Below are 21,290 nucleotides of genomic sequence, written 5' to 3'. Positions count from 1 at the left end.
CGGGAAATCGCTGTACTTCCCCTTCGATTTTGCTGTGAACCTAAAACTAAACAAAAAAGAAAAGAAAAAAGCTGTCTGTTTTTTCTGTTTTGTTTTGTTTTTTTAAGTTACTGGAGCACTCAGACTTGAGAAAGCGAGCAAAGGAAATGGAGGTTACCGAAACATCAGCTGACCACCTCCCAGGGTCGTTGAGCCAGTAACCAGAGGACCAACCCCAAGTGTCACACTATTGGCTCTCAGCATCTCCATGACATCCAGATGCTGGCAAAGGCCAAAGGTCTGAACACTGCTATAACTAAATCAAAAACAGTTGGTTTTAAACACTTCTGACTTATACACCACACAAAAACCCAGGTGCCTCCTTGAGTTGATACAGAAACTCTGAACTGTCCTCTACACTCTCCGAATAGAATTTATTACCACTCTGTAACTAGTGAGATATTTCCCATTAGTATTCAATTTCCATCTTTCTTCCTATTTTCAAGGACAACCCTGGGAGATAAATACTTTGCCTTAACTTTTAGCCTAGATCAAATGAGTTAGGACAAATTTTAGTATCTTTCTGTTACTTTTCCAGAGGTCACTACCCAATAGCCTCAGCTACAAATACTCGGGCTCGAGAAAACAATATACTTTCGTAAGATTTTCATCATGTGGAAATCAGTTAGTGTTATTCATAGGGAGAAAGGAGAAAATGGCAAAACTCAGACAATATAAAAATACAACAAAACTGCTGAAGTAAATTAGTTTTCTCATTCAAAGGAGTAAGATTCAACTGTTTAGAAAAGTCTGAAGAAAGAGTAAAAGCTGACTACACTTATATCAAGATTTTCATTGAAACTACAAACAGAACAGCTAAAAAGTGTCAAATAGTGAAAAATATACTCCTTAAGATAGACTACAATGTTTCTATGGGTCAAAATAATGGCCCTTTGCTAGAATTAGCAGCTGTTAAGAATATATTCTCACTAATTACGTAACTACAGTAAATCCTCACTTAACCTAGTAGGTAGGTTCTAAAACTTTTTGAACATGACCTATAAAGAAACCAATTTTACCATAGACTAATTGATACAGAGTTTAGTTCCTCACACTATCTTGTCAACATTGTAACAAAATGACATTCAAGAATCTGCCAGAGTTCATAACAAAAAGACATACTGAATATAATAGCATTTTATCACTACCTTATCCCCAAGTTCTCTTTCTGGTCTAAAATCCTTGTAGACTATACAATTCTTTGAGTCAGGAGGTTCTTAACGAATACCTTTGCAGCTCATCCTAAATTTAATCTTCATTTCCACATATAAATATGTTACTATAGATCTAAAAACAGCCAAATGTAAGAAGTTAAATTTGCCATGCAAATAGCTAAACAAATGGAACTCCTATACCGAAGCACTAATAACTAAGATGAATGCACCAACAGGTTACAATCAAAAGTTAAAAACAATTACTTCCTCCAGAAGGCCGAACCTAGTTCCCCCCCAGCACCACCACCAGGCCATGAGTGTTAGTCACACAACTTACTGGATGAGCTTCGAAAGAACAGAATGCAAAGGGAAAAACAGTAACTTTACAGTGGAGAAGCCTGGCAAGCACCTCAGTCACGTGAATCGAGGTTCCCATACCCAGTGCAGTTATGAGAGGGCACAGCAGAATGCCTTCCAAAAACCACAATGAATTTGGCCACATTTTAATACCTCATTATCATGAGGTCTGATCATGGGTGCGTGTGTGGGAGGGTGGGGAATCACATAAACTGAAATTGAGGAGCATTCCAAAAACCACCTGACCAGTACTCCAAAAAAAAAAAAAAAGTCAAGGTCATGTAGAACAAAGGAGTAGTGAGAAACTGTCACAGACTAGGAAATATTGGGTTGGCCAGAAAGTTTGGTTTTTCCCATTAGATGGCTCTAGTAGCACTTAGTTGTCCTTAACTTCATAAATTGGTGAATTTTTGTGTAGCCACTTTAATATTAAAGATGTAAGAAAACACACAACATTTTCAGCATATTGTGCTTTATTATTTCAGGAAAGGTAAAAACTAAAACCAAAAACTTGACTTCCGCCAACATGGAGGCATAGGTGGAAACACTGTGCCTTCTCCCACAACCAAGTTTGAACACAACAAAGGTTTGGAGAACTAGGACACACCCAAAGACCAGAAAACGGAATTATACGGAAGTCCGACAACTACGAACCGTTCAACGGGGACGGTAAGAGAGGCAGAGCCAGAGCGCAGCTGCGTCGGGCAGGACAGATCCCCCGACCTAGACACAGGCAGCCCGGAACCAGTCGGGGTGTGGGGCAGACTGACTTTGGTCGCACATCCGCGCACAGTGAGACGGACCACACAGGCCCCAGGGGGCGAACCCAGTGGTGGAGGGCTGACAGCGGTGGCACACTCACGTGCAGTGGAACGAAACGCATGGGCCTGGTGACGGTGGTAGCTGTGGCGCCGGGCCGCAGAGGCAGGCGGCAGACGGGAAGCCACTGTCCCTCTTTGACCCCGCCCCCACATACAACGTCACAACCCAGTGACTTAGTTGCCCTGTTCTAGTGAACACTTTAGGGCTCTTATCCTGCTATGGAACCGGCACGAACAGCCCAAAAGATGGTGCAAGAAGAACTCAAAGTCCCAGAGCCAATAACTCTAAGCGACCAAGAAATTGCCAGCCTCTCAGAAGCACAATTCAAGCCACTATTTATCAGGATGCTCACAGAACTGGTAGATTATAGTCACAAATTAGAGGAACATATAGTCACAAATTAGAGGAACATATGAAGGCTAAACTAATTGAAATGAAGGGAGATGTACAGGAAACCAATAGTGATGGAAAGGAAACTGGGACTCAAATCAATGGAATGGACCAGAAGGAAAAACAAAACATCCCACCAGAAAGGACTGAAGAAATGAGAATTCAAAAAAACGAGGAGAGGCTTAGGGACTTCCAGGACATCTTTAAACGTTCCAACATCCAGATTATAGGGGTAGCAGAAGGGGGAAAGAAACAGCCACGAGTGGAAAACTTATTTGTACAAATAATAAAGGACAACTTCCCCAGGCTGGCAAAGGAAATAGACTTCCAGGAAATCCAGGAAGCTCAGAGAGTGCCAAAGAAGTTGGACCCAAGAAGGCNAGTTGAGCTCGGCTCAAGAGGCCGAACAGAACAACTGTAGAGTTCATCATCACCAAGCCCTTAGTATATGAAATGCTAAAGGGACTTATATAAGAAAAAGGTGATGAATAATATTAACAGTGAAAGGACAGCAAACACACAGTTACTGACAACCACACCTAAAACAAAAGCAAACCAAGAGGACAGCTAGATCAGGAGTGGAACCATAGAAATGAAGAACACATGGAGGGTTAGAAACAGGGGGGTGGGAGGGGGAGAAGGGGGGAGAAGGCACAGAAAATAGCATAGATGGTAGGTAGAAAATAGATAGGGGGAGGGCGAGAATAGTGGGGGAAATATAGAATCTAAAGAACTTGAGACACGTGGTTATAAACTAAGGGGGGAGAATGGTGGGGGAGGGAGTGTGCGGGTGGAGAGGAATGAAGGGGGGGAACAGAACAACTGTAATGGTATAATCAATAAAATATATTAAAAAATAAATAAAACAAAAAACTTATGAAGTGTATAGAGAAGGTGCTGTGACTGATCGAATGTATCAAAAGTTGTTTGCAAAATTTCATGCTGAAGATTTCTTGCTGGACGATGCTCCACGGTCATCGGGTAGACCAGATGAAGTGGATAGCAATCAAATAGAGACAGTAGTTGAGAACGATCGATGTTATACTACGTGGGAGATAGCCAACATACTCAAAATATCTAAATCAATAAAGTTATTGAGGAAAATGAAAAATGTATTTTATTTTATGGAAAAAACTAAATGAACTTTTTGGCCAACTCAACACTATGATTGAATCCTGGAGCAGAAAAGAACATTCATGCAAAAACCAATGAAATCTGAACAAAGCCCAGAGTTTAATTTATATAAATTCTGTTTAATTTATAACATTGATTTCTTAGTTTTGGCAAACGTGCCATTGTAATATAAAACGGTAATAGAAGTAATCTCTGTATTATCTTCAAAACTTTTCTGTAAATCAAAAATAAAGTTTATCTTTAAAAAGTTAAAAGGTATCAATCATTAAGGCAAAAACAGGAGAAAATTAAGAGTCGCTTACATCCCAAGCTTTCTTTCACAAAATCATCCCAACTTTTAAAAAATTCAGCATATAAAGTTTTTATACACGCTCAGCTGTGTTGACATTAATAATTAAAAACACTAAAACATGAAGCAAATCTGATCCACTACAGGCACTCAGAGCTTAAACATCAATAAAAATATTGACACCTAAATTTTCTGCAAAAGATATACTTAAGCTATATGGAGAGTATTAAAGGGCATAATGGTCAAATATTTAAATGCTTAACTACTGAACTGTTTCAAACTCTGATGGGATCCTACCCTGGCTCTGGGCATATTCTTTCACTCAATTATACCCTCGCATTCCCTAGTTTATCTTTTAAGAAACAAAATATAATTTAGGTAATTAAATACATAAAATTTTGAAAAGAACAGCATGCTGCCATTCTAGCCTGATAAAAAGCTTCTGTGAATCAGGTGCTCTCATGGGACTTACTTTATTTTTAAATTGACAGGGCACATACGACTCAGACACCCCAAGAACACAAAGCACACCACCACCTAATCTACTGCTATAAAGAGATGTCAGAACATTTATATGGAAACCTACTAAGTCATTTTTAGTTTTGACTTCATGACTCACACTCACAAATAAAATTAACTAAGGTATTAGTCTATAGTTTTAATTCTATTTTTCACATATCAAATGTGACTAAGTAGTGAAACTGATTTTGTAAGTCACAAATAAAAAGCAGGTTCCTCACTTCTACTTTGGCTTTTATTTTTTTCTACCAATAAAAAAAGCTACCAGAATTTGCAGCTAAGCATCAGTAGTTCACTAACTATTACTTAAGGCCACAAACAATATTGCCTAGGAAGGATACAATTATTAATTTCTAATCAAAAAACCCTTATATTCAGAAGGAACCACTGCTTTGTAGTAACTTTATTTTTTGCACTGCCGAGTTTTCTCCACATATAAAGACATGCCAAAATCTACATAAGATTCTAAGATTTCCCTTTAATAAAATGTCATCAGAACTTCATCAGAGCTGACAAAACACTGTTAAGAATGACATGTAAGAACTACAACAGGAGATTTCCGACCAAAATGAGGCGGAGGTAGACACACTGTGCTTCCTCGCACAACCAAAATAAGGACAACAACAATTTAGAAACAAGTAACAACCAGAACTGACAGAAAATTGAACTGTATGGAAGTCAGGCAACCAAGGAGTTAAGATAGACACATTCATCCAGACCGGCAGGCGGGCTGGAGTTGGGCAGCCCAGTGGAGAGGAATCCCCACAAAAAAGCGGTGGCACCGGGCACACAAGGCAGCAGCTAGCAGATCCCAGCCACAGGGTGGCAACGGGAAGACCCAGTCAGGAGGCGATTGAACCAAGGCACTGCATGCAAGGCAGCTGGCTGACCAAGCGGTGGTCCCACATTCGCACACAGATAAACCAGGCCAAACTGGGAATTGAGACAGATCATGCAACCCAGGGGCCCCAGTGCGGGAAAAGAACCCTCGAAATACTGATTGAGAACACCTGTGAGGGTTGAGGCACAGGGACAGACTCCCAGCCTCACACAAGAGTTTGTTGGAGAGACCCACAGGGTCCTAGAGCGTGCGCAGGCCTGCCCACCCGGGAACCAGCACCAGAAGGGCCCAGTGTGCTTGGGGGAAGCAGCAGAAGGGAGTGAAATCCAACAGAGAGTAGAGCACCATTATTCCCTCTCGGACCCCACCCCCACATACAGCTTCACAACACAGTGCCTTGGTTGCCCCACCCTGGTGAACACCTAAGGCCCTGCCCCTCACTACATACCAGGTGCAACAAGACCAAAAAAATGGTCCAAACAGAAGAACAGATCCAGAAAAAAGCTCCAGAAAGCTCCAGAAAAAATAGAACTAAGCCACGAAGAGATAGCCAACCTATCAGCTGCACGGTTCAAAACACTGGTGATCAGGATGCTCATAGAATTGGCTGAATTTAGTCGCAAATTAGATGAAAAAATGAAGGTCACCCTAAGTGAAATGAAGAAAAATGCACAGGGAACCAATAGTGATGAGAAGGAAACTGGGGCTCAAATCAATGAAGTGGACTAGAAGAAAGAAAGAAAGAACCAAACAGAAAAGAATGAAGAAACAAGAATTCAAAAAAATGAGGAGAGGCTTAGGAACTTCCAGGACATTTTTAAATATTCCAACATCCGAATTATAGAGGTACCAGAAGGGGAAGAGCAAGAGCAACAAGTGGAAAACTTATTTGAACAAATAATAAAGGAGAACTTCCCCAATCTGGCAAAGGAAAGAGACTTCCAGGAAATCCAGGAAGCTCAGAGAGTCCCAAAGAAGGTGGAGCCAAGGAGGAACACATCAAGGCACATCACAATTACATTAGCCAAGATAAAAATTAAGGAGAGAATCCTAGAAGCATCAAGGGATAAGGAGACAGTCACCTACAAAGGAGTTCCCATCAAACTGTCAGCTGATTTCTCAAAAGAGACCTTGCAGGCAAGAAGGGGCTGGAAAGAAGTATTCCAAGTCATGAAAGGCAAGGACCTACAGCCAAGATTGCTCTATCCAGCAAAGCTTTCATTTAGAATGGAAGGGCAGATAAAGTGCTTCTCAGATGAGGTCAAGTTCAAGGAGCTCATCATCACCAAGCCCTTATTATATGAAATGCTAAAGGGACTTATCTAAGAAAAAGAAGATAAAAAACATGTATAGTAAAATGACAGCAAGCTCACAATTATTAACAGCCACACCTAAAACAAAACAAAAACAAATTAAGCAAGCATCTAGAACAGGAACAGAACCACAGAAATGGAGATCACATGGAGGGTTAGCAACAGGGGAGTGGGAGGGGGAGAGAGGGGGAAAAGGTACCGAGAATAAGTAGCATAGACGGTAGTAGAAAATAGACAGGGGGAGGGCAAGAATAGTGTGGGTTAAGACACATGGACATGAATTAAAGTTGAGGAATGTTGGTGGGAGAGGGTGTGCAAGGTGAAGGGGAATAAAGAAGGGGAAAGGGGACAACTGTAATGGCATAATCAATAAAATACATTTAAGGGAAAAAAAAAAAGAACAGCCAGAACGACCAAACCCAAATCATTACATTTTATTCAATTAAAATGAGTAATAAGTCCCAATTTAAAAAGCACTCGAAGCCCTGGCTGGTATAGCTCAGTGGATTGAGCACAGGCCTGCGAACCAGAGGATCGTGGTTCGATTCCCAGTCAGGGCACATGTCTGGGTTGCAGGCCAGTTCCCTGCAGGCCAACTCCCAGCAGGGGATGCACGGAAGGCAACCATACATTGATGTTTCTCTCCCTCTCTCCTTCCCCTCTAAAGATAAATATATAAATAAAATCTTTAAAAATAAATAAATAAATAAAAAGCACTCGAGTCATACACTATTTTTTGATCCTATAAAAAACAGAATTTCTATTTCCTATCAAGAAAATAAAAAAGACATGCATCTCTGTCAATTAAGATAATCCAGTTCAAAGGCTTGAATATATATACATGCACCAAGTCACTCCCCAAAGCGGAGAACAAGCACCAGCAGACATGGGATATTTTGTTGGTCATTCTTTGAATTACAAGATGCAAAGGGGCCCAAACTCCATCCTGGGAACAAGCCCCCAAAGGGACGGAGGCCACTCCCATTTACCTTGACTGAAGGGCACAAAGAAGATGCTGAGGCCGGGAGAGAAGAGACCTCTAGACTTCCCAGCTTGAGGACTTAAAAGAAAATACAGTTAGTTAGTAGCTTCTGAATCTCGGGAACACTGACCAGATTGGATAATACCAGCTTAGAAAAAACAAGTTCTTCAGAGGCAAGAAGAGACTAGTACCTTTAAAGCATAAGAACACAAAATTCAGGTGCCAAGTTCCACTGTGCCGGACTTCACCGAAAGTTAAAGCAACTCAAAGGCATAGCTTATTTTTGCGTTCAGAAGATAAATAAATAGCAAACCTGTAAACTACTTTTCATATTTTTGGCATAAGTTTGAGTGAGATAAACAATTGCCAAGCTGCACAGAGTGCAACAGGCCTAGAATAAAGGACCTGGCTTCACTACTACTTTTAATTAACCTTGAATGTGAGATAGAGAAAGGGATCTGGTAATACCTTCTCCCTATGGGTTCGTTTATGTACTTCCCTCCCAGGGCACTTAACCGTCTTGCCCGCTTTCTAGAAGTTAGTCCAAATATAGGCGAGGAACACTAAAGGAAAACAGACACATACAAAGGTACGCTGAAATACTGTATGAAATGATACTACAGTCTTCATGAGCCACCAACAGTCTTCCTGATGTGTTAAGGTTTTTAGAGGTTATAAAATTCTCAGCTAAATCTCAAAGGAAACACCACATTAATTAAAGAGAGAAAGAATCTGGTACCTAACTATTCTAACCCAAGAGCCTATAGAAAGATAAAAGCAAAAGTGCTCACGAGAGCAGGAATGACTCCCAACAGGTATACCTAAACACAGTCATCTGGTGATCAAAGACAGCATTCGAGATTGCCGTTCTATACCGCCAGGAGATGGGCAGCAACCCACACAGTCAGACTAAAGAACACACTCAATGTCTACCTCCTCTCCTTCTTCCACCACAAAACAAACCTGACTTTAAAAAATTTTTTTTCTAAATCCCTAAGGATACAAATGAACAGAGGTGTTAAATAAGGGGGGGGTTTCCCCTCTATTATCAAGCTGGTAGCTATGGTGAATTGACTAGATTAATTGGTAAAATTGCGTTAAACTGTGTTTCCAAATCGATGATTGCATTATCAACCACATATTATGTTCTACATTTTAATATACTTACTTAAATATATTCTAAAGCAACACTGAGATCAGCCGCCAAGTTAAGATAAAGAGCTAAAACTCCTTTTGTCAGAAAACACAAGTGCTCTGGCCAGGCAGCTCCACTGGTTGGAGTGTTGTCCCAATACATCAAGGCTGCAGGTTCGATTCCAGGTCAAGGCACATGTAAGACTCAACCAAAGAATGCATAAATGAGTGAAACAACAAATCAATGTTTCTGTTTCTCTTTCTGTCTCTCAAATCAATTTTCAAAATGATTAAAAAAAGAAAATGCCACAAGTATTTAAAATGTACTTCCATTTGAATGCATATATAATTTGCAATAAAAATCCAAAATATATAAGACCTATATCATAGCACGATTCCTTTTTAATAAAAAGATTTTATTTATTTTTAGAGAGAGGGGTAAGGAGGGAGAGAGGGAGAGAAACATCAGTGTGTGGTTGTCTCTCGCACACCCCCAGCAGGGACCTGGCCCACAACCCAGGCATACACCTCTAATGGGAATTGAACCAGCCACCCTCTGGGGTTCCCATGGTTCGCAGGTCAACACTCAATCCACTGAGCCACACCAGCCAGGGCCATAGCATAACTTCACTGTAGGAGACTTAGTTTGGATTAGTGATGACCAAGTACAGTAGCTCCCCACATTATGCACAGTTTCCATTTCCATTGTTTTAGTTACTCATGGTCAAAATATGAAATGGAATATTCTAGAAATAAATAATTTATAAGTTTTCAATTGCATGCCTTTCTGAGTAGCATGGAAAAAATCTCACAGAGTCACACTCCATCCCGCCCCAGGTGTGAATCACCCCTTTGCCCAGTGTATCCTCGCTGTATACACTCCCTGCCTGTCAGTCATTTAGCAGCCATCTTGGTTATCAGTCCTACTCTCAAGGTACTGCAGCGCCTGGGGCGGGTAGCCCTCATTTCACTCAATGATGAACGGCCCCTAAGTACCAGAGCAGTGATGCTGGCAGTTGGGATATGCCAAAGAGAAGGCCGTAAGGGTACATATGCACAGGCAAAAGCGTGTCCGCCAGACCGGGCACCATCAGCAGTTTTGGGCATCCAGCAGAAGTCTGGGAACACACGCCCTGCAGACAGGGGGCGGGGCACGACAGGTGTGGAACCCTGAGGGCCCAATGGAAGCTACCATTTGCTAAGAATAAATTTTAAAAATCCAGTTTCTTTCCTGTGGAGTAAAACAAAAAGAGTTATGTAATTTCAAGTTTTGTTGCCATGGAGATTTACTAATTTATTCACAGATTTATATAAATAATTAGCAAAAGAGTAAATATGCGGTAGTCTATAAGACCATAAAATGACGTATCCAACTGTATACCACACCAGGTGGTCTCCTATGGACACGTTTCCTACCAAACCAACCTACAGATAAGACACTACAATGGAAATCTTGACCTGAATTTTTTTAAAGCTCTTTTTAATTTATTTTTAGAGAACGGAGTAAGGAGGGAGAAAGAGAGGGAGAGAAACAGCAATGTGTGGTTGCCTCTCACACATCCCCAACTGGGGACCTGGCCTGCAACCCAGGCATGTGCCCTGACTGGGAATCAAACCAGGACCCCTGGTTTGCAGGCCAGAGCTCAATCCACTGAGACACACCAGCCAGGGCTGAATTTTTAAATTTTTTAAATTAATGAACCTTTCAGAAACTGTCTCTGCAATATAAAGTCAACCGAATGAAAAGCAATATCCAGCCTTGGCTCATGAAGCTCAGTGGATTGAGCATGGGCACATGTTCAATTCCCAATCAGGGCACATGCCTGGGTTACACGCCAGTTACCAGCAGGCGAAGCACAAGAGGCAACCATACATTGATATTTCCCTCCCTCTCTCCTTCCCTTCCCCTCTAAAGATAAATAAATAAAATCTTTAAAAAAAAAGCAATATCCAGATAACTGAAGTTATACTGGCACCATTTAAACAAAACAACTACATTTCTTTTCACTAATCTGAGTAGTAACCCAATTGCATCTGAGGTAACACAAACCAGGTACATGCTATATCTAACTTTCTATTTATATTACTTTAGCTAAGATTTTATAATTCAAGAAACCTTGAAAAACATGTACATGATAAAAACACGATATATGGAAAAAGAAACATTTTGCCTAACTAAAAATAAAATGTATAATTTGCAACATTAACAACAATTTCACATGTAGGGAATCTCTTACTTTTATAAATAATGCCTCCCTGAAAGTGGTTTAAAGTTAGAAACCAGGAAGTTGAACGAAAGACATAAAAGACTCCACTCACAACTAAATAATACTCTAAGCCCCTCAATATGGTTCTTATAAGTGCTACAGCCAAGGTACCTTCTGCGAGCTCGGGACAGACCCCCCCATTATGCCTTTCCTTCATTATGCCTGACGGAATCCAGCCAATCCTCTCCTCTTCACCTGGGTGTCCCACTCTTCCCTGACTTCTTTGCAGGGCCAGTTCAAACGATCAGTAGCACCTATTCAAACCACTAATGTCCTAGGTACCTAAGAAACCAGATGAAGACAAAAAACGATCCCTTATCACTCATGTGCTGCCCTACAGGAATTTCTACCACCTGGCTCTTGAGGACTTGGGTTCTTCCAGCCATGGCCGTTACCACCCTGGGCAACTGCCTGCACACAGCCACCCACCTTTCCCAAGCATCTGGTGAGGTACACAGTAACCATAGTACCTGCCCATAAAAATATAGTAATTCTTCTCAAACACAATACCCCACCAGATAATCACTACTTTACAAGCCCTCAAAAGTACACAAACCCACAGACTTTTCAGTGTTTTTCAAAGGTTCCTACATTACCCATAAATTAGACGAGGGCAATGGAAAATAGCATTCTCTGATACACACGCTCAAGGCATCGTCCTCCTGTCTGACAATGGGACCAAAGTTCCCCACCGAACAAACTGTCACTGCCTCCAACCTGAAACAGGCATAACGCAGGGTGTCTTTTTTCTTGTTAGCCAAGCCAGGAGTTCCAGCTGTCAGTAATAGGATGTTAAGTCTTTGAAGCAATATTTACGTAAAGTATCCATATAATAATTCTGCTTGTAATTTATCAGAAAGTATACAGTAACAACTATACATTACAAAGTAATGTGTAATTTTATCATAGTAATGTGCATTAATTAAGTCTTTCAAATAACTCACACAGGATGCCAAAAAATAATGACACAAAACTCCCATCATTTTGTTAAAAATTAACTTTAAAAAAAGGATAAATGGTAATGGGTGGGGAGACTTGACTTGGGGTGGTGAACACACAACACAGTGAACAGACGATGCCGTGTGGAACTATGTACCTAAAACCTGCCACAGGTTTCATAATTTTGTTAGCCAGTTTTGCCCCAATATCTTCAATACTTAAAAAAAAAAGATTCCAGAAAATATATTAAGGGATAACCTAACTCTGAGACTCTGTTTCCAGTTCTGCGCTGAGCTGCTACTCATTCCCGTCACCTGGGTTTAGGACACACGAACACTGAAGGTGTTCCTCAGATGCAACAGACTCCTATGTAAGTGTCTGCAACCTGCTGTAGAAGTAACTGGAGGCGCTGAGTAAAACTAAAGTTAAATTTTTTTCTATCAGCATTTTACAAAAAGCAAGAAAAGGGTACCATGAATAAAAAGTGTGCTCACCTTTTTAAAAAGTTTACATCTTAGTAGCAAATGCAAAAATATAAGTTATTTGTGAACATACTGCTTAAGTACCATTTCAAAGAACCACAAAACAAAAATATTTCACAATGAAAATTTAACTCACTTATTTTGAATGCGGGGGGGCAGCCCTGCTACGAAACTAACTTGGACAGTTTAGTAGAAATCTATGCTTTAGGATCATGCTATTTAATGGGATTCCTTTAAAATAAACAATTGAAACAATAATTTAACACACAATCTAAATGTGTATGAAATACAGACTACCATCAGTAAAAATTAAATTCATGCTACCTGTTAAAAAGGTAAACCTAGCCCTGGCTGATGTGGCTCAGTGAATTGAGTGCCGAACCGAAGGGTCACTGGTTCGATTCCCAGTCAGGGCACATGCCTCAGTTGCAGGCAGATCCCTAGTTTGGGGGCCTGCAAAAGGCAAATCTCACACATTGATATATCTCTGCTGTTTCTCTCCCTCTTTCTCCCTCCCTTCCCTTCTCTCTAAAGGTAAATAAATAAAAGCTTAAAAAAACAATCACCTAGCCCTGACTGGTATGGCTCAGTAGACTGGGCGTAGTCCCAACAAAGCCAAAGGTTGCAGGTTTGATTCATGGTCAGGACACATACCTGGGATGCTTGCGTTCCCAGTCAGGGCATGTACGAAGCATCTTACAGCGATGCTTCTCCCTCTCTTTCTCCCTTCCTTCCCTTCTCCCATCTCTCTAAAAAGAAAATAAATAAAATAAAACGAATGAATGAATAAATAAGAAGTTAAACCTATACACACCTAAAGTGATTTGGCCATTCCACTCCTACTGACCCAAAAGAAAACAAAGCGTATGTCCATAACAGCTTAATCTGTAGTAGCCCCAAACTGGAAATAACTCTAATGTTCACAAAGAGGTTAATGCATAAACAAACTGTCGTACAGCCATACAATAAAATACTACTCAGCAGTAAAAAGGAGAGGATTACACAGTAACAACATGAATGAACCTCAAAATACGGTAAAAAAAATCCACACAAAAAGAGTACATAGTGCCCTGGCTGGTGTAGCTCAGTGGATTGAGTGCGGGCCTGCGAACCAGATGATCGCCGTTCGATTCCCAGTCAGGGCACATGCCTGGGTTGCAGGCCAGTTCCCGGCAGGGCACGCACGAGAGGCAACCATACATTGATATTTCTCTCCTTCTTCACTTCCCCTCTAAAGATAAATAAATTAAAATATTTTTTAAAAAAAAGAGTAGTGTATGATTCCGTTCACATAAAATTCTAGAAAGTACTAAATGATTACAGTGACAGAAAACAAATCAGTGGATGAGGAAAGACGACCCAGAGGCACGAAAAACTTTTCAGGGAGACGCATATGCTCACCATCTCAGTTATGGTGGTGAGTTTCATGGGCGACACATCAAAACTTGCCAAATTTAAATATGCAGTTATTTTATGCCAACATACCTCAATAAAAAAAGAAACAAAAATTTCAAGATACAAAAACTAATTCTACAGCTCTTGCTAGTTGTATCTCTCTGCTCCTTAATGTAATATATTTAACCGACCAACTCACAATAGGCACTCTGAGAAGTACAAAAGTATCCCTAATTTGAGGATCATGATTATTTTCTTAAAAAATGAGTTTCAACAGAGATCAGAACTCATCTTTCATCACTATGCCAAGCTGACTGTTTCAGTGTTAAAATAACACCAACAAAAACACAAAAGAATAGAATGAAAGCCCACTAAGTGTGGGCCTCGAAATTTTCAAATATTTTAATTCAAATGTTTATCTTCTTTGATCTAGTGTCTCATTTCTCAAAAATAGAAATAATCCAGCAATACAGGGAAAGCCATGTACACAAGAGGTTAATTTCAACCTTATTTATCACAGAGAAATGGCAAAGAATTGAACCGATAAATAGCATGTTATATCAGTTATTCATTATGTTGATATTTTTAACTGTGAAAAACAGTTGCAAAAATATTAAGCAAAAACAAGGCACACACAGTATTTTCAAAGCTTGAAAAACACATCATGGGAGGAAAAAAAGACTAATGAGAAAAATCCTTATGGTAACATTTGAGGACATCGGTTACTAAAATGTGGTCCCTAGACCAACAGCAGCAGCATCTGGGAACTTGGCAGAAATTCAAGTTCTCAGGCCATGCTCTAGACTTCCTGAATGGGACAACTCCAGGGAGGGGACCCAGCTACCTGTTCTAACCAACCTCCAGATAACTGACAGCCGCTATCTAAAGGACAGAATTATGGGAACTATTTTATTTCCCTTTTTGTAAACTACATATTCCTCAATTATCTTAGTACTTGCACAACTCAACTGAGTTTTTTTTCATTACAGTATTTTACTAAAACATACACTGCGGGTCTGCAGTTGAAAAGCAACTGCATTATAAACACTCAGGCAGGTCTGAATTATATGCCTAAAAATCCAAAGGTCTTGGAACCATTAAATCTGGTAAGACTGAACAAGATACTAAATTACATACACTACATATAAATGCAGGTCCAGGTGCTAGGGAAATTGCACAACACTAGAAAACCAAATCCATGATCTTCTAACACATGGACACAAACAGGGTAAGGGACTTTCATGGGTCACATCTGCAAGAGATTTTTATCCCCAAAAGCTGAATTTTTAGCCTCGTGTGTAATTTACTAGAACTGCACTGCAGGAATCAGATGTCCTGAAGCTGCGAACGCTTTCTCATGTGGGTTCCTGCTTAACCAAAATAAGTACTCGTATGTTATATCTGTCACCAAAATCTGGGCGGAGAAAACTAACTCAGAACACTGGGAGTTGCCAAAGCTTTAACTTGGAGCTTGAAGACCATTAAACTGTCTACCTTTCACCTCATCATCTTACTAAAAACAGAGGCCACAGGAAATAAAAGGCAAAACACAGGTTCCCGACTGACACGGCAATTGATAACAACATTACATAATTGTCTACACTTTGAGCACTAACCAAAGAGTAACAAAAATTACTAACTGAAGGACAGAATAACTACTGATTAACAGCAAAATACTAACTAACCTGGATGTCGAAGACAAATGGCTACACACTTTAATGTTTCTTGTTTCCATTTTTTAATATCTTTTTTAAGATTGAATTTATTTGCTTTTAGAGAGAAGGGAAGGGAGAAAAAGAGGGAGGGAAACATCAATGTGTAAGAGTTTCATTACTGATCAAGTGTCTCTCGAACACTCCCAACTGGGGACCTACCTGGCAACCCAGGCATGTGCCCTGACCGGAAATCAAACCAGCAACCTTTGGGCTCATAGGCTGGCCCTCACTTCACTAGGCCACACGAGCCAGGGCTAACATCTTCCTTTTAAATATCAGAAACAAATCCTGGCTATACCTCAGTGGATTGAGCACGGGCCTGTGAGCCAAAGTGTTGATGATTCGATTCCCAGTCAGGGGCACATGCCTGGGTCCCCAGTAGGGGGCATGTGAGAGGCAACCACACACTGATGTTTTTCTCCCTCTCTTTCTCCTTCCCTTCCCCTCTAAAAATAAAAAAATAAAGTGAAAAAAATAAAGAACAGAAACAAATATTCCCCATCAAATAAAATTCACATGTTAACCTTTCTATTCCTTGAAAAGTCAATTCTGAAAGCAAATACAAATGATTCAAAAAGAAGATATATACAGTGCTGACCTTTTAAAAAAACTGACTAGTTACAAGGAATAACAAGCCCTAAGGAATTTCTCAATACTAAACCCCAGCACCTAACACCAAACACGGCACAAAGGGGGGAACTCAAACATGTAAGGGGATGAACTGTTACTGAAAGCTTGAGTCCTAAGCAGATACCCAGGGCTCTAAGATTCACTAATGCCATTAATGAATTTAGTGTAAGTCACTGCCCGTTTCTGAAACTCAAAGCTTTTGCAGAGGAAGCTTACATTCTATCATACTTCTGAGTCTCTGCAAGAGTCAGTTAAGAACACAAAGTAGCAACATATCCTGTTTCACATTACTGCACTCCCTCTGAAAAAGGGAATCTTTGAAAACTCTTGGTATTATAAGTTCCAAAATCTCACATCAACAACAAATACAGAGTATGCCAAGTCCCCATTATTATCAGATCTCCTTTTCTGATTTAACCTTGAACATTTCTTTCACTCTATGAGGTCGGATTTTCCTCTCCTCCTTTTACCCCTGAAAACGCACCTGATCATGTAACACCAAGCACAAGGCCTCCCCAGCCCCTACTTCTTTTGTATATAAACATACTCCGCCACACACTCTATCAGCTGTTTGGAAGCTCCACCCCTCCTCCTTTTCCGGGTAGTAACAGAGCAGCCAATGAGCTGTGAGGAGCTGTGCCTGCGGCCTTTTGCCTGCAAACGCTTTTCCAAAACAAGCAGCTCCAGCCTTCAGCAGGGGCCACTGGTTCACAGATAAAAGGATCACCAGGCTGTGCAACAGGGTGAGACGAGTAACCCCCACCAACAAGGAAACCCGTGTAATCTGAGCTGTTTGTTCCTCTAGCAGGGAGAACTTAAACCGATATTCCTTTAGGGCAAATCACGCTTTAAGGTCACCAAAGTCCCAGTTCTCAGACAATCTAAATAAGCAGCAGAGTTTGAGATGGAAACCTCGAAGACTGCCAGGCTGGAAACAGCATAGTATTACTCATCTACCTGACTCTGCAGACAAATGGCCACACTATTCACAACCATTCCACAGGATTTAAGGTAAGTCTAAGTTTTCTGATTGGGCCACACTTTTAACAGGGCCCAAAAGTCATGTACATCAGTTTCTAGGCTCCTGGAGAGGTTTGCACAACACTCCGCAAAGGATCAGAAGAGAAACAATGAATGAGTCAGAGTTTCAGAACATAATGCCCAGCAGATTATTAAGTGAATAAGTGAATCGGTGCAAAACACTCACTCCCTGTATAACTTGGAAGTCAGCTCTCCTCCTACCAGCCCATCACAAAAGAAATAGCACTGACTCCAAACAACCAGAGTCAGTGTCTAGGGAGGTGGTGGAAGGCAGTGGCCAGTTAGTTACACATCCCCTTCTCTCCCTACCCCCACACCACTACTTTCCTACTATACGGGTTCCCTACCAGGCTGTAAATCCTTGTAGCATAATTACACGCGGGAGACATCCAAAAATGGGCTGAAACAGGAGATTGCAATGAAGCCAGCTATCAGCCTCCACACCAAAGAAATCATCAAGGGACACTAAGGGGCAAAAAAAACAAGTACATTCCTTCAGACCTTTTCTACTTCCTCTCCACCATCTTTCATTTTCAACCCCCAGCCCTTTCACACAATTGTACTCATTTTCATAGTGGGTGAAGGAAATTTTTCCGTTTTTTTTTTTTTTTTGCTAACTATACCTTGCTCAAAAAACTGTTGGCCCCATTTGGGCCTGCTAATGTGGATTCAACAGAGAAAGGAGTCCACAAAATCCCTCAACCGACAAGACATAGGCACACACAAAAGGATGTAGGAAATTTTAACTTCCAAACTATGTTAACCTAGAAAATCACAAATGGGAAACAAAGATAACCTCTGCCTTTTAAATCCCGAGACTGCTGTTCTCCTATCTCAGAGATCTATGATTTTAAAGCACCTCTGCTTTCTTTTGTCAGAAAGAAGGAAGGTGGGGAAAGAACAGAAGGCCAATACATCTTAGCCTTTCTTTATCTTCTACTAAAAATAAGCTATGAAATAAGCCACTTAGGGGAAGAAAAAAAGAAAGACACCCTGCAGTTCTTTGTCTGTTTTCCTCTGCCTCTCCACCCCCCACACCCCGACTCCTAAATGCGGTAATCATTCTAGATGCCACAACTACTAAATGAACAAAAGGCACTATATGGAAAAGGCATCAGGTCAAGTTAGGCCTCACCCTTTATCCTCAATCTTCTAAAAATAAATATGTATACAATTTGAGAACCTGACATTGATCAAAAACAGCTGACATTCTCCCACCCACCCCCATCCTAATTAAACATTAGGTAGAAATTTGCATTAGGTGTGACAGTAACTCTGAATTCAAGATAAAAATAACTCAGATTCTGCCACCATGTCATTTCCTAGTTTCTAAACAAAAATAAAATCCAAAACTGCTTTATGTAAAATGTACACACAGCCACAGTTGCAAGTTTTCCTGAAACCTTGGGCAAAGCCAACATTACTGGTATCATTCACACATTTACAAAACTCAATCAGAGCCACAAACAGCTCATAAAGAGTCTCGCTTAAGCCTGGACATATGTTTGGTACATAATATACACTTTAGTACTTGTTCCTCTCTCTAATCTCCACTCCCACCTCTCCAAAACTCTAAATTTCAAACCCTAAAACTTAGAAGTCTGTCTGTTCCTAATTTCTAGCCAAGTTTTCCTAAGTGAAGAGAAAAACACCTTCTTATTCCTGGAAAGATTATAAAAAGAAAATCACTTGCCCAGGAACTTCCCTCCCATCCCCCGCTTCCAAACCAAATGCGAAAACTACTTGTTTAAAAACTTTAGCAAATCCCATAACTGAGTATTTAGCAACAACCATCCATCTCTACAGAGGTAACACGTCCAATCACAAACAGTAACAAATAAAAGGAAGAAAGAAGGAATTCACCTGAAGAATCCAGCCAAACAACTTGAGTTATATAAACAAAACCCTGCAACAGGGGGAAATGGTGGGGGGATGGGGGTAAGACAGAAAGAGAAGCAGGACACAGGACTTTTTAACTGTGTTTCACACACTAACACTCCCCACCCCTGCTTCCCCTCTCCCCAGTGATCAGTTGTTTCGAACACTGGGCTCATTTCCTCTCCCCCCACCCTCTAAAAATTACCTCTCAAAAAATTTTCTCGATTTGTCACAGGAACCTTCGCGAATTTCTCTAGTTGGTCCTGAAATAATCAGTCTGGACTCCAACCAAAACCACTGCCTGAAGGACTCTTTATCAGTTACAGCTTACCCACTGCTACCTCCAGAGTACACAAACTTGGGGCGAGGGGGGAGGGCAGGAAAATAAAGGGTGTCGTCGGCAATTATTCCCAAAGAGCCTTATCTTCATAGAGGGAATTGCCTTAAGTGGCTAGTACAGGGGCTATTTTGTCAAGGAGATTGTCTTTCTCTCCCTCGCCCCAGCTGTCATATCCACAATATGGAGGGTGGCTTGCTGGAGGGCCTGGGGGTCCTCACCACATACAACTATGGGTAGGATAGGCTTTGTCATTGGAAAAAAAAAAAACAGTAGGGTTCTTCTAGGGACCAAGAAGCCTTTAACGGGGGTCTCTGATTTAAAACACTCAGAGCTCTTCATCACTTACAAGAGGGGCACTGAGCATACTACACTCTTCCTAATATAGAAAGGAATTAGAGATAAAGGAGGTCACTCGAGTTACCCCAGTTCAAGAAGCACTGAGTGGAGAGAATGGAGGCATCTCAAGAAAGGGGGAAAGGCTTCACTCTCGGGAATTTCTATCTCAGAGTTCCTAAATCAGAAGCAAACAGGGGAGAGAGACCTTAAAAGGTGGGCTTGGTGAAGAGAGGTGGCTTGTCTTGACAAAAAAAAAAAAATCTTTTTAAAGGCTGTCTTGGGAGTCCAAGCGTCGTGGAGGAAAGTCACGGGCACTGGGGCGGGGGGGGGGGGTTGTTGCAGAAAGAGCGAGGAAAAACACATTTCGGGGTACTGAAAATAAAGGGGGAGCTGAAAAGGCTCTCGGCTCCTGGGAGGTGCCAAGGAGCCGCCGTAGGCACTGGGGGAAGGGAAGGAAGGGGGCGCCTCGGACAGTGGCCTGGAGTGCCCCAGGGTCCTTGCTTGGGTTTCAGGGGGTGCCCTAAGCATCCCCACACCGCCCCCACCTATAACCCGAATCCTCCCTCCTCCACGAAGGATACAGTTTGACCACATCCGTGTCCATCCGCCTCTTGCCCGGACTGGGGGATGACATGGTGTCGCCGCTGCCTCCCCGTCGCCTGCGCCGCCGCCGCCTCCCTTCCTTTCTCGGCCCGTCTGTCACGGGCCTCGGGCCCCGGCTCTGAGGAGCCCGCGGCCGCGCCGGCTTCTCGATGGAGGTGGCAACACCCCCGCGGTCCTGTCGGGTCCAGTCAGCCGCCGCCGCCGCCCCCCGCACGGGGGAACACCGGGCACTGTCCGGCCGAGTGGGGGTGGGGACCCGCGGCGCCCGGCTCGGGTTGCCCCTCTCCGGTTGTAGGTTCCTTCGCGGCCCGGCCCCGGCGCTACTCTGCGCCGCGCAACGCTCCCTCCTGCCTCCTCTAGCTAGCTCGTCTGCTCGCCTGCTCACCCCCTCGCCGGCTCCCTAGCAGCCTCCACGACCAGCGGACGATTCCAGCTAAGTCGGCCTCCCTACCCCAGCCTCGCTCTGGGCGCCGTGATGTCACCTCTGTGACGTCATCGGTGGGGGCGGGTCCAGCAGGCTAAAGGGGTGGGCGCCGCCGTGGCGTGGCTTTCCCGGGGGTTTCTGGGAGATGTAGTTCCTCTTTCTCCTGTTTCACAGCCCTGTTCCCCCTCCCCCTGCTGACCTATACACTTAATCGCTCAACTGCCAGGGTCGGTATCATCATCGTAAACGATAATAGTAATTAATAG

General features: G+C 42.0%; 1 protein-coding gene across 3 annotated transcripts in view; it reads right to left on the bottom strand.

Annotated features, from left to right (window-relative positions):
• UBE2H (ubiquitin conjugating enzyme E2 H) overlaps nucleotides 1-21,083 on the bottom strand; it is a 114,017-nt gene extending 92,934 nt beyond the window's left edge. For 2 of the 3 annotated variants that reach the window (XM_037049205.1, XM_037049207.1), the window contains exon 1: nucleotides 20,579-21,083. In XM_037049205.1, the coding sequence (XP_036905100.1) occupies nucleotides 20,579-20,631 (53 nt within the window). In that variant the 5' untranslated portion in view covers nucleotides 20,632-21,083. Of the gene's footprint in view, nucleotides 1-17,790; nucleotides 17,829-20,578 lie in introns of those variants that run through there. The other variant, XM_037049206.1, reaches the window with a different exon arrangement.
• Between the last annotated feature and the right edge of the window lie 207 nt (nucleotides 21,084-21,290).

The sequence above is a fragment of the Sturnira hondurensis genome, unplaced genomic scaffold (genome assembly GCF_014824575.4).
Source record: "Sturnira hondurensis isolate 20B ecotype Veracruz unplaced genomic scaffold, ASM1482457v3 Scaffold0006437, whole genome shotgun sequence".
NCBI classification, from domain to species: domain Eukaryota; kingdom Metazoa; phylum Chordata; class Mammalia; order Chiroptera; family Phyllostomidae; genus Sturnira; species Sturnira hondurensis.
Note: the sequence above shows the minus strand (reverse complement) of the source record. Positions and strands in the feature narration are given on the sequence as shown.